This window comes from Lissotriton vulgaris, chromosome 3_2 (genome assembly GCF_964263255.1).
Source record: "Lissotriton vulgaris chromosome 3_2, aLisVul1.2, whole genome shotgun sequence".
NCBI lineage: Eukaryota > Metazoa > Chordata > Amphibia > Caudata > Salamandridae > Lissotriton > Lissotriton vulgaris.
Window position 1 is genome coordinate 149085919 of NC_141690.1, and position 15040 is coordinate 149100958.

At 40.7% G+C, this 15040-nt stretch overlaps 1 protein-coding gene across 1 annotated transcript in view; it reads right to left on the minus strand.

Annotated features, from left to right (window-relative positions):
* Positions 1–15040, minus strand: part of C3_2H4orf50 (chromosome 3_2 C4orf50 homolog) — a 369543-nt gene that overhangs the window by 171287 nt on the left and 183216 nt on the right. Inside the window, exon 4 of the mRNA XM_086964107.1 lies at positions 681–3842. Within this exon, the coding sequence (XP_086820233.1) occupies positions 681–3842 (3162 nt within the window). The remainder of the gene's footprint in view (positions 1–680; positions 3843–15040) is intronic.

The window sequence follows — 15040 nt, forward strand, 5'->3', positions numbered from 1 at the left end:
CCCACATCTCCAGCAACATACTCCATATTTTTTCACCACCCATTTGAAAAATGCACAGGTCTCTCTCATTGATGGCCAGCACCGACATACACTTTTATACACACCTCCCGCCACAAGTTCTAGAATTGCGAACTTTAGAGCTGGGGAGCTACGTTCGAATCTCGGCATCAGCTCAACATCCTGTGATTCCAGGCAAATCGCTTTGTCTCCCCGTGCCTACCACAAATGAATGTGTTCTTCTGTAATGTAAATTGTGCTCATGCCATGTTGTCGAGTTTGCGCTATATGATATTGCAAGGAAAAATAAAGTAGGGAAACTCGAGTTCACACACTACTGAACGTGCACTCTTAAGAACATCAGCAGAGCACTGTGAATCGGAGCGTTTCACAGGCGTGTCACAGATAAGAAATGCTATCTAAACGAAACCCTACAAAACAATATACTCTTGCCCGGCAGCAATTCATACCCAGACAATGTCGGGACGGGCTGCTAGTTTAAACCTACAATTATACAGCTCTTCTGGATTGTTTGCGTAACATTCTTGCATAAAATAGTTGATTAAGTGCTTTTTCTTTGCAAAAACGGTCAGTGTGTGATGCTTACATTTTTAAACATAACTTAAAGCACAGCTTTTAATGATGCACTAAAACATTATACAACGAATCAAAGCTCGTTTTACCTTGGCTGAGATGTGTGTTTGGTCTAGAGTTGTAAATAAGAGACCACAGTATTCAGAAACATTGCACTGTATCCCCTTATCGAATGCCTGACCATCTGGTTTAGCCATCTGTGAATCATCGTGAGCTTCAGAAATAGCTTTGAGTTCTATTAACGCCAAATTGGTTTCTCTATCCAATTCCTTATCAATTATTTCACAACTAGACACTTTGATTGAATTATTTGGGTAGCCGGCGTGAGCCTGCTGCATGCTGACAACTTCCCCAGCTTCCCCAGCTACGAAAGAGTCTTGTGACAGCCCATTTCCATTGTTTGATGGCTCTAGAATGCAGCTAGCATTTTCCTTGAACCTCACTTCATCCTCTAGTTCCCCAATTCTATTAATCAATTGTTCTCTTTCTTTTAGGATTTGCTCCATTTGTTTGCTGATTTCCGAGCCTGTTTCAGTTTCCATTTGATGTATTCTGTTAAGAAGACTCTCATTTTCTGTCTCTAAACCTTTTATCATTTCCTCCATCCCAAACATTGTGTCTTTTATCACATTTTCGTAGTTGCCTTTTAGGTGGAGTATGAGTTCTTTTAAATTCTTATTCTCTGACATGATACTGTTTGTAGCCTCATTAGATGCCACTGCTTTATCAGAAGCTTCTTTCCGAACCTTATGAATTTTTTTCCTAAGCCTTGTATTATCTTTCTGTTGCTGAGCAAGCATATCACGGCATTTTGCATAGTCTTCTTCAATCTTAGACATTTCTTTCAAATGCTCTTCTTTTTCTGTCTTTAAAGTGTTTAAAAGCCCGAGCAAAGTTTGTTTCTCAACCTCAAGTTCATCATTTTTTTCAGAACATTTGACTTTTTCTTCTTCAATATTGTACACTTTTTTCAAATACTTTTCTTTGTCCTGCAATAATTCAGGAATTTGCTGTGAATGCCTCTTTCGTTCCTCTGCCAGATCGCTTATGAGTCGAAAAAATGTACACTTCTTTTGCTCCCAGCTAATTAGTTTCTGGGAAATATTTTCTGCATCTAGTCCCTCACTTTTATTAGTTGTTTCTGAACACTCAGCACTGCTGTTGTCATTCAGGACTTGACTGCTGCTTTTCTTGTCGGAACACACTTTGCTAGAACTCAAATTACTTTCTACTAAATTTTTATTTGAACCTTTGGTGGTCACTTTGAGAAGCGTTGATAACACTGGGATGTATGAATCTGTTATTTTCAGAGAGCATCTCTCAATCTCCTCCTCAATGCTGTTTAATTTTTCATAAAGTATATTATTTTCTTTTTCCATTACACATATTTGTTGAGAATATCTTGCATTATCCTGCTCTAATGTAGATATTTTCTGCAAGTACAAATCAGCCTTCTCTTTAATTTCACACGAAACATCACAGTGTCTCTTTTTTTCATTCTCCAGCAAGAAGATTTTCTGAGAATAATTCTCATTCTCTTGCTGCAATTGTAGAACTTTTTGAGAACAGTCAGTAACTTCTGTCATTAGTGCAGATATTTCCTTGGAATAGTTCTTCTTCTCTTCCTCCAACAGAGATATTTTCGACCTGTATTCTGTCATTAAATTGGTCTGGTTAGAAGAATCCCTATTCTCCTGCTCCAACAAATGCACTTGCTGTGCATAATCTTTCTTCTCTCTCTCTAAAACAAATACTTTTTCAGAATATTTGCGCTTCTCTTCCTTTAACACAGATACTTCCTGAGAAGCCTTGGAAAATGCTTGTTCAAGGGAATAGATTTTATCAAGATAACTCTGTTTCTCTTGTTCTACAGTTTCTACTTTATGAGAGATCAAACCAATGTCTTTTTTTAAAGTACATAATGTTTTGGAGAAGCTGTACTGTAAGTCATCAGGCAAATGTTGGGAATCTGATTCCTCATGGAGCTGTACTTTCTGACCTTTACTATCCTTCTCTCTACACAGTGACAATACCTGTTGAGAGTATCTATCAAGCTGTTTATCTAAAGAGCAGCTATTCAATACGCATGCATATGTCTCATCACTAAGTGACTTGGAAATGCATTCTGAGTTTTTTTGCTCTATATTCTGTACTTTATTTAACTGTTTACTTGTCTCTTTCTCGGGTGAGAGTTGTTTCTTGATGTGGTACCCTTCATCAGACTTCAACTCTGGATTATGTGGATGTAGATTTGTTTGCACAGTTGACACCATTTGGCTCCATTCATCCCTGTTTTCCCTTATCATGTTGTAGTCTGAGATACAGTCTTTCTTTTCTGTGTGCCTTTGAACGCACCATACTTCTGTTTCATTAACTAACTTTGGTATGGTTGTGAACTCTTGTGTATCATTTTCAGAATGAATGATGTGTTGATGTTGTCCCCTGTTCTTGTCATAATGCACAGTGACTGGGACACAGAACCCATTTTCTTTTTCAACAGCTAATATTTCCTGGGAAATAGTCATGCTACTGTTCTGTGGCATGGACGGTTCCTGTAAACAATTATATTTTTCCTTCTTAGTCTCAAGTCTAACATTCATCTGCTCGGTTGTAATATGCACTTTCTGCTGTTGTTCGTGAAGTCCATTGTTTGGTTCTCTCCAATACTGTTCATTCTTTGAAGCCCACATATGCAGTAGTGTATTGCTCTCCTGTAAAACTTCCTGTAAGAGTCTGTTTTCCATACTGACCTGAAACAAAAGCTTTTCTTTGATTTCTAGCAGTTTTTTCTGCTCATTCCTTTCAGCCTGTAGCCTTACTATTTCGATTTCCAAGTTACCAATAGAATCCTTCAGTGGTGCTGAGTACAAGTCAGCAGAGTCAGGCTTCAAAGCCTCCTGGCTGTTTTCCAGCCATTTTGTTCTGGTTGAGTTGTAAGTTGTAGTACTACTATGAACACCAACTGTGTTAATCGCAAGAGGTATGCCACTAGAATTAAATGAAAAACTATTGTTTTGACCTTCAAATGTTGTCTGTTGAGAATATAACATGGAAAGAAGAGGCTGGGGAGCAGATTCATGTACAATGAAGTCTTCTTTAGGCTCTTTAGTAGGTTCCTCAGGGAGTTCTGGCATGCCGAGCTTCTCAAGTGAGGATAACAGCATCTTTCCATGATTAAGCTGATTATAGGTGGCACTAATCATCGTAGATATCTCTTGCTGTGAAGCTGGCCCTGTTCCGTGAAGCTTGTCCTAAAAAAATAAAGTGCACAAATTAACAATTATAAATGTATTTGCTTTTCATGTAACACTGAATAAAGGATTATGATGTTTACTTTTGTACATATCCACACACCTAACTTATGAGCGAATCAAAACAAACGATGTAGCATTATCGTACTCAAATAGCGTTGCATTCCTTTTATATCCATCGTTCTGAAACGTACATCCAAGCAAAGTAATGGAATATTATCACCACTCTGGCTCCCTTGACTGAGGCACTATATTACCAGTATCAATCAATCGCATTTGCTATCTAGAACTTGTTGAGCCTACCATTTCATGTTTATGATTGTACCAATTGTAACATCTACCATTGTCAGTGTGTTTGAGCAAGTCAAATTCTGTCTTAGGGGGATATGTCAGAGAAACCAACTATCTCTCTTTTATTCTATAGGCGGAGTACACCCTTTGACCTTAAAACAGACCTGGACACTGGTTGGATTAAACTAACACAAATAACATTTGGAGAGAAGACGATCTTTACCACTCCTTTCCCACCTTCATCTGAGGCAAAAACATCACAAAGAACTCCTTATGAAAGCTTGACAGTGAGTCAGTTAAGACCAGAAATACTTGTCCATGTGAGTTAGAACAGACAGCTTACAGCCAGACTACTCTTTACTTCTAATGACTAGCTCCGCATAATTTCTGGTTCTGCAGCTGCAGAATTGAAAGAGAACAGACAATTGTTAGATATACAGAAATATGTCGGAAAATACACAGATAACTCTGGTACAAGTAAGCATCATTAAGGTCTTCCCACCTCCTGTGTGGGACTTTATGATAGTGAAGAGAAAGAAAGAGAGAGAGAGAGGGAGAGAGAGAGAGAGAAAATAATCAGGCACTTGTGGCAGCAGGTAGCTGGAAAGAGGACCCGGCAAGTAGAACCATCAGTAATGACATATCGTCTGGAACAGAATTTGTTGAACAGCAATTTCCCTGCTGAAAGGTAAAGCTGAGGATAAGCAAGGAAAATCCAGCAAATGAACAAGCAAATCAGTGTTTAGACTTAGCTGGTGCAGAGTGCAAGTGGACTGTGACTAGCCCCCAGGCATAACAGCAGTCATGCCTAAGAACCAAATCAAAAGTAGAGTATTCTGCAGCTCCGATATGGTGAAGGCTTTAAGAAAGGAAATGTAACAGCAATAGTATATACAAACATCAAAGTGCAAGGAGAAAAGGGACCAAGGGAGCCAAGGATGCAAAATAAAATTGAGTTGGTGGGAAGGAAGGTTGAGTACAAACTAAAGAGTAGGTGACGGAGTTGTAACAACCATTGATGTCAGACACCTGCTTATGCACCTCGAAGGTCTTTGTATAAATGTGCCTATATTGACCTTGAAGGTGTCCATGCTATGGCCTGTCCTGTAGATGCTGGTGAGGCACACCAATAACCCAGAAGTATTTGCCCTGCTTGTCTGCAGTTTAAATCATTGTCTTACATTTATAGGCCGAATTACCTAACATTTTGTGCCTACATTGGGCTGAGTTGTGCTATAAAATAAATAAATGAGAGAGTGGGGAGAAGGAGAGATTAGGGGCATCATTGGAGAGTGGTAGGGAGGGAATCCATGAAGAAGGAGGTCATTGGTGTTGGACGCACTACCAAAGATTGGCGCGCCAGGCGCCACCAACGCTAAAGCAGGCCCTGTGTGATTGTAAGGATGTTTGAATCAAAAACATAATCAACTTACCCAGAACAGAGCTTGTCAATATACCAAAAGTCATCTACTTAATCAAATCAGGGTAGTGCAATAAACAAATCGTGAGAGGTTGATGTTACTTAGATATCAATCAGAGCAGAAAATCACAAGGAAACCTATTCAGCTGTTACCTGGATTCCAATAAATCGTGATGGATGCCGGAAGATCTTTCTGGAGTACTTGCTGCTTTTAAAAACACGATAAATTGGCATGTGAATTGCTTAACAATTTTGTCTGATATAGTGTTTGGGAAGAGTTTGCAAGAACAAAAATAGAGGCTCCTGAAAGTCCCAAACCACTGAATGACCAAGGAATTAAATTGTTACAGAAGAACTGCCAGTTCTGTAGGGGGAACATATAGCATGGAAGATACACTTTCACACATCAAATTCAATTCGGTGTGCAAGCCTTCTAAAATTTTATTAAAATAAGAGTTACTAATGTTTACCGATCTAAATTGTTCCTTCATTTTACATACATATGCCAGGTATGAAGTATTAGAGCTATATTATACCATCTACCTGCATGGGAGCACAAGTAAAGTTCATCATCAAACCTAATGACAGTTTGCCAGCCTTTATGTTCAAACCTGTCAAACTAAATATTGCAGACCTGAGAAGGTCGTATTGTTGGGATATACTTATACCAAACAAAATACAGACCCGGTCATTCACATTCATGCCCAATCTAGGTTTGCAGAGAGCTGTCTGACTAACATTCCAACCAAATTGATCACTGCCTACAGATCTGTTTTATCCCAACAACATAAACAACTGGATTGCTAATGGTTTTCAGAGGCAGTAGTAAGTTATCACTAGAATGGATTTCACTAGGTGTGTGTGAACTTGCAACATTCATCTAATTCTTAGCACTCCAGCAATTACTACCCATACTTTTGCAATGTTGTCTGCATGTGAGTTTTAACCTTAAAATGGGGACTTTCATACCTCTTTTGAGTTGTTGTAGGAAGAAAAAAGTACTGTGAATATCCATCTAGTCTCAAAGCTACGAGTAAATGGGTTCTAAGTTTACGCTCAAGAAAATGGCAGATCTAGGTTTAGCATCCACCAGTCTCAACAAAGAATTCACTGGGGCATAAACGTGGGAAAATTAGACAACTCCGCAAACTATTGGCAGGCTAATATTTTACTCATGAAAATAAATGTTTGCACATCCTTAGTTGTCAGACTTTGCCATGTTTACATCAAATCAATCTGCAACAAGCACGAATTACCAATCCCAGCATGTGTGTGGTATTTTATAACAGGTGATTAAATAAACTAGCTTTATCTGCAAACTGGATTCAGCAAGAGACGTGAATCCTAGTAAAGAACTGATACAGATTACTACCTAATGGAAGCAAAAAGTCTCTAAACTACCACGCCAATCTTACCACAGATGGCTGAATGAACTGGAGCTGAGTAGTTGACCGACTACCATGGCTCTTGAGGGGCAGTGGGGGTGAGGGGAGCAAAGACTCAGCGAGACATCTGTGCCCCTGGCCGTAGGGCAGCAAGGAGAGGGGGTGGACTTGCCAGGGAGCTCTGGGCTAGAGATGGCTGACCTGGGCGATTTGAATACTATCCACATTTAGCATCAGTGGGTGCTAGATGGTAGAGCCATTGGCCAAAGTGAGCCAGCATGAGGGCATCATGCAAGAAAGTGAACTGTGCATGATGCGAAGTGGATAGCAAACAGATCCTCAATACTATTGATGCCAAAATGTACTGACTCGCCAATAGACTTGATGTATGAGGGAAAGGATTAACAAGCTGGATGACCAACTTGACCAATTGGAGTGTCTGGTATCCAAATCCACAGACATTGTCACGTCCCACAGGGAGTAATTACCTCTCATCGAAAAAGTGATCGCTGTTAGCAAAGCTACAATGAAGACGTAGGGGCCGATTCACAGAACTAGTTTACGACAAAATCCTAAACTTACTACTTTTGGTATTCACAGAAGGCATTTAGTAGTCTTAAATTAGGATTTTGTCTTAAATTAGGATTTTGTCCTAAATTAGGATGTTGTCTTGAGTTATGATCATGTAATCAGTCAGAAGAACTCCCTTGTTACCCTGTTCTGTGCAATGCAATAGGCTAGAAAATGCCTTAAAATTGGTGCAACGCTTATGACTAACCTAGGTGAGCCATCATTGAATCATTTATGTCACCAAGACCAATTTAACCCATTGCTATCAAGTAGTGGGACAGGTTATGCCTGGGTGGGATGTCACAAGAAGCCTGACATGGGGAACATCAGTAGTGCAGCAATTACTGTAAGAAGTAGCATTTGTTTACATGGGAGACTGTGAGGAAAAAGCTCTAGGAGATGTATTAGATGTGGCACAATAATGCTAAGTCGATATCAAGCAACATCATAAGTATGGTGATAGTTTATCTGGGCTATCAGTATGCAATTTGGTATGTTTGTCAGTACCAATTTATATAGGAGTAACACATTGCCTCATTGAGCAAAATACTCTCCAATAACTTCATGCGATTTCATACGTTTTTTTTTACATTCCACAATAAAGTGAAAACTTTCAGCCACTTTGGAGAACATGTACCCTCAACATCATACCATGTCCACTATGATATTTGGAATGTTTCTCAACACATGATTAATGCAAAGTCAGGGCTGGCTTTAGCGCTGGTGATGCCCAGACTTATGTTGTACACCTCAAAATACTTATCGTTTATGTTACAACGAACTAAGAAAGCTACCTGGGGAGACAGGTGCTTTGTGGTTTCTACAGCCAGACTCGGGAACTCCCTCCCCAACACCATTAAAACCAGCCCCACCCTCATCATTTTCAGAAAACAACTCAAAACCTGGCTGTTCACCCTTTAACCATTGCGCCTACTTGTCTAACTTCAGAATCCTTAAGCGCCGAAACACTCCAGGGTAGTTGCGCGCTATACAAATTGCCAAAACATAAACATACACTAAGTTTCTTGGTACTGCTCTGGCCTCGCGCTGCTGCTACTGCCGCGTGCCCGTGGCCAAGTGTTCTGTGACGTGCTTATGTTCCATGGTAGAATCTTGGGTATGGGTGGCGGTTGGGGTGGCATTTGCGGTGACCATCAGCCCCGATAAAGACGTGCTCTCTGGTGTCAGTGGTATTCTATTTAATAAACACTTTAACCTATCTCCAGCCTCTGAAACCACACCGAACCCACATGTGCATTCCGTATCCTGCCTTATTTCAGCCATCTTCAAAACATTTATAAGAGAGAATGGTATCTCTCAAGAAACTACTTCATTGTACCACCCAGCAGTGAATGGGGCAGTCGAAAGGTTTAATCGTGTGATAAAGGGCGTAGTTCAACTAGCCAACCAAAACGACCTCTCATGGAGGAAAGAACTCATCCACAACCTTTGGGCTTTTCATGTAACTCCTTGTGAGTCTACGAGTACCAGTCCCTTTGTACTACTAAGAGGTAGAACCCCCGTCACCAAAGATAATGTGGGTTGGCTCACACCCAAGAGAGTTTGTTGGCTCTTCTGGTAAGGTGAAAGAGAAGTTGTTACACTCACAAATGAACAGCAAAAAATATTATGACTCAAAACATGCATGCAAAAAAGTTAACATTCATGTGGGTAACAGAGTAAGGGTAAGGAGAACTGATTTTGTAAGAAAGGGGCAAAGTCATTTCTCACAACCCATGGAAGTTAAGAAAGTTTTCTGTAACTCTACCCTCTTAAGTGATGGTAAAACCTGGTATTTTTCTTCATTGTCCTTGTGTAAGGGTGGCGCCATTGCTTACCCCTCTCATTGCATTTCTGACAACCAAGGTCCTTCCTTTTCCTCAGACTATGATTGGTTTCTGGATGGCGGTGCGTGTAGGAATTCTTACCCACAGAGGTCGGATATTGCGTCTCCTGACAGTGTGAGCATTCCTGTTGGTATTTCCACTCGTGAGAACAGTTGTAGTACTTCTAGTGAGGAATTATCGAAAGCTGCCCAATTGAATCCTGGTAAAAGCAGTGCAACCCGTGAACATGATAGACATGATACTGATGATACATTACATTTGTTTTAAAGCACTGGTAAAAGCTGCCTTTGGTACTAAGAATGTATATCTGCCCAAACATACCCTTTTTAGCAACATTAGGAATAGATAATAAAATACTGGGAGAAAAAACATTACAACCTAACCTATTTTATGCGATTTGCATGCAGCTTTTTGGTGACAGTTCATAACAGTCACTGTTCTATTTCAGGGTTGGATCTTATGAACTGGGATAAAAAAAAGATCTATGTTGGGGAGAGGATGTAGCCTTATGGCTAGAGCAGTCGACGTTGAAGCTGGGGACCCGGGTTTGAGTCTCGGCAACGACGCTCAACATCCTGTGAGTCTGGGCAAATCACGTAATCGCTCCGTGCCTAACAAAAATGAATGTGTCCTCATGTAACGAATCTGGTGCTACGTAAAGAGCTCCGATACATGATATCTTCGGGTCTAGTTTGCGCTATATAAAACTAAAAAAAAAAAGTGACAAAAGAAGTAATCCACTGCGCTATCCACATCAAATACAGATCTGGGATCTGCACGGTGCATGTGTTTTGCAGCTTGCATATTAACTCTCCGTCATACTTTATGGCGAGTCAAAGCTGCCACTGGACGAAACTCTAATTTCTCTCTTTAGCAGAAACATTAAACACAGGAGATACAATTACATTTTGACTGCTGCCTGAAAGCTGGTGATTCAGAAAAGGGGGTGGTGATGAACAGAGTGTCTGAATTAAGCAGACCACTCTTACCCAGTCCAAAGATCAGGGCTTGATCCATCACCGTTTTTTAGCTCACTGCACCATCCCAGCTCAGAACTTGGCTGTATGCAAATTAGTCTGACCCTGGCCCAGTGCATCATGGGAACAGGGCAGACCAAACTACCAAGCCAATTCTTATACCGGGAAGGAAACAAGCTTCCGGGGACCGGTTTCTGGCATTTCAGCCGTCTTCGGCCCGGCTTGCTTGAATCCTGATGGTGCAGCGAGCAAGGGACTCACATCTGAGTATACCCTTCCACGCTTATGGTGGACAAAAATGATTCAGAAAAGGGGGTGGTGATGAACAGAGTGTCTGAATTAAGCAGACCACTCTTACCCAGTCCAAAGATCAGGGCTTGATCCATCACCGTTTTTTTAGCTCACTGCACCATCCCAGCTCAGAACTTGGCTATATGCAAATTAGTCTGACCCTGGCCCAGTGCATCATGGGAACAGGGCAGACCAAACTACCAAGCCAATTCTTTTACTGGAATGGAAACAAGCTTTCGGGGACCGGTTTCTGGCATTACATTCCTTTCTGGTGAAGAATTGGCTTGGTAGTTTAGTCTGCCCTGTTCCCATGATGCACTGGGCCAGGGACAGACTGATTGGCATATAGCCAGGTTCTGAGCTGGGATGGTGCAGTGAGATAAATAACGGTGATGGATCAAGCCCTGATCTTTGGACTGGGCAAGAGTGGTCTGCTTAATTCAGACACTCTGTTCATCACCACCCCCTTTTCTGAATCGTTTTTGGCCACTATAGGTGTGGCAGGGTATACTCAGACATGAGTCCCTTTCTCACTGCACCATCAGGATTCAAGCAAGCCGGGCCGAAGACGGCTGAAATGCCAGAAACCGGTCCCCGGTAGCTTGTCTCCTTTCTGGTGAAGAATTGGCTTGGTAGTTTAGTCTGCCCTGTTCCCATGATGCACTGGGCCAGGGACAGACTGATTTGCATATAGCCAGGTTCTGAGCTGGATGGTGCAGTGAGATAAATAACGGTGATGGATCAAGCCCTGATCTTTGGACTGGGCAAGAGTGGTCTGCTTAATTCAGACACTCTGTTCATCACCACCCCCTTTTCTGAATCGCCTGAAAGCTGGTTGCACAAGGTACTCTTCTGCACGTGTTTTTAAGTGCTAAGCTAGTGCTAAACACAGAGCCCCACCTGTGGTCAGTGCCCACCCTCCCCAGGTCAGCGCTCAGGGCGGCCGCACCAATCACACAGCCCTAAAGCCGGACCTGTGTACAGTGTATGTTTCCCTATATGATTCAAGTAATGATTACTTCAAGGTTGAACAAATGCTTGTTAACCTTCCCATGTAATATATCACCCAGTAAGCAGTCTGTCACCCAAATTAGTTAATTATCTACTGCTTACCGGCACCGCATTACTGGTAACACGACCAGTCCTCCATTGGTGAGGTGAGCTACTCACATTGCTGGACTCCAGGGTATCATCAGTCTATGTCCTCTCAGCATGCAGCCTTCTTCCAATGCCGAGCAATTGATGCTGCATGTTTTACAGGGGTGTGCGGGACTGTTGAGCATCTGGGGTTCTTCTAGACCCATGCATATACAGAGTGCTTCAAGTTCCTTATAGGATAGCTTCTAACGCCAGCTGTAGGCAGTCTTCTTCAGTATTCTGCCATCTCCTCTATTCCTTTTCCCATCTGGCTGATCAAGGTTGTCGAAACAAATAGTCCGTCCAGTTCTGAGACAGCAGCGTGTACTCCACAGAGAACAAGTACTCTTGCAGCTGCAGGATCCACGTTTCGATTTTTAGTAAGGACTTGGAGACAGACCCGTGTAACATGAGGATGAGAAGCTAGAGGTTGGCATGGACTACAAAAGGGTGACAATACAGATGTTATTTAAAATGGAGGTACCCCCAATAGATGACGGTTGCCTCTCATCCTATTTGTGAGGACTGTTGTTAAGTGGCATTTTCTACTGAAGCCTATTCTCTACAGGCCTCTTTTTGCAAGGGCTCTGTACCAAGTCCAGTAGGGTTGCAGGATTGAAAAAAAATAATGTGGACTCAGACGACAGGGTGTCTTTCATGTTTTGAAATGATATCTCATGCTCTTTCTTCCTCACCCATAAAAGGTGGCAGTTCATTCGTGCAGTCACACTGGCGACCATCTTTGTAATTTTTTCATACCTTATTAACAGAATAGAAAACTCCCATTTTACGATGGGTGACCAGGCGTGCTTAGCACTTGCAAAGCCAATACTGTGTGAGCTGCCTCTAAAAGCCCGGAACGGTTCACTTTGCCATTGCTTGTTTGAAAATGTTTTAATCTTATATTTTTATTATTCAACTTTGTCTGCAATGCCAAATGCCGACAATGCAAATGCAGCACTCTTTTATTAGATGTCGCTCTATCCACACCTAGGAAAGATTTTTGTAGCTATTCATTCTACAAAATAAAGTAAAATTACCAACCGAAAATTGTCAAAATACTTCTCCACATTTCAGAAAATAGCATGTTCCTCAGCACATCACCTTCTTTCATCCACGAAGCCTCCATGCCCTTTTTGGCGCATTTGTTAGTCTTATAACCGAAAACGAACACAACAAAATGAAACACAATACAGTATTTCCAAATCTGGGACGTCATTAATACAGTAACACACTTTTAAATCCACAAGGACAGGTAATGCTAGTATTCCCCTCTCCTCTCCTTCCGTTCACCCAGGGGTTATTGATACCATAGCATTCTGATGTTATGCGCGCTAGGACCCTCGAGCGGATGTGTTAGGATGTGGTTAATCAATGCCTTTGCATTGATGCAACGTAAGTTCTGCTTTCATTACATAAATCCCAGATGTGACAAAGAAAATATACATAAAATACGTGTGCACTTTGCACAAGTATGAAAAGTGTTAATGAAGATATAAAGAAACTTGCAGTATAAGCAATGTAAAAGCATGCTCTGATTTAGAAATAAAGTAGAGTGTGCCTAATTTATTTACAGTTAATTTCATATAATTTTAAATTTATCAAAACAAATACCTCAAGAAAATGTTTTTCTGCATTTATAAAGACAATAAATTAATGTAATGTAAAGGGAACTTCTAAAGCGTAACAGTTACTCCGTAGAGTGAAGAGAGGGTTGTGAGCATGTGTTCCTCCTTTCCAGATACATGTATGCACACCCATCAATGGGTAAATTCCTTTTTTGAAGGTAGCACAGTACGAATAGGATGGAGGGAAAGTAGTTCTTTTTTATTTTTCACTTTATTGAATCCATTTCACTCATTTATCATTTTTTCATTGTGAACATTGTAAAGGAAAGCAAGAGAGAATAGCTGACACGTGTTTCACCCCGTGTGGCGAGTAAGGCCAGGCTTTCTCAGGGCTATTTATATTCTTCCAATAAGGCAGGGTATCAGCATCAATTTCATAAATTTTCACTAATTGCAGCGAAACACTGTTAAAAACATCCAAATCAGGGCATTTAACAATGGCAGTACTTGGTTTTGAAAATTGTATAAGTGTAGAACAATCGCACACCTTGATTCAAGTGGTGGGTAAGAATTTTGGTTATAAGGTCTGTCGGTGCTATTTGGTACTCCTTTCAGGGCGGAAGGATGAAAAGTACGCTATGTAGCGTTATCCCGAACATGGGTAACGTCCCCAAATGCACTCAAAAGAAAAAAAATTCTAGTACATTGTTATGATTTTGTATCAATAAAGTTTTATTGACAAAAGTTTTTATCCTTGTTTCTGGTTTTTTTTACGTTAAATTCACATCATTCAGTTTTCAAACTTGAATATTCATCATTCATTATCAATTGCCCAATGCATTTCGGGCCCCTGGCCCTTCATCAGGGGGTTGAATGTGCTTATCAACAGGTGCCACACGGAGTACCTTATACCCTTATACCGCTTAGTTTATATTCATCAAAGAAAGGATTTGTATGAAAAATTGATGGATTAGCTCACTGATGTTATAGGAGCACTCTATGTATATATTTTTATATAATACATGTTGTACCAACGGTATATTACGCCACTGTAAAATGTATTGAATATTGTGGTGTGGTTTTGTTGCCTAGCATATGTATCTTTCTCTAATTTTGTAAAAAGTCTAATGATTGATTTAACAAATAATACATAAAATTGTCTTGAGATATTACGTTTCTTATGTTCCTTTTTCAATTGATGTACTTATATAAGACACAACAAAAATTAATTGAAGAATTTGAAATAATTCCTCAAGGAGCCTTTTTCTATTTAATTAACGTTACCCAGTTCCTTGGGGACTACTGGGTTGCCCTATTTCTTGTGATAAGGTTGTGTTTGATGCATCAAAACAGTCGTTTACGAACCACTCGAGAAGATCCGCGGAGTTCTTTTAGTGAAGCTTCACTAATAGAACTCTGCGGATCTTCGCGAGTGGTTCGTACACAACCGTTTTGATGCATCAAACACAACCCAGCGGTACTCCGCGTGGCACCTGTTGATAAGCACATTCAACCCCCTGATGAAGGGCTAGGGGCTCGAAATGCATTGGGCAATTGATAATGAATGATGAATATTCAAGTTTGAAAACTGAATGATGTGAATTTAACGTAAAAAAACCAGAAACAAGGATAAAAACTTTTGTCAATAAAACTTTATTGATACAAACTCATAACAACGTACTAGAACATTGTTTCTTTTGTGTGCATTTGGG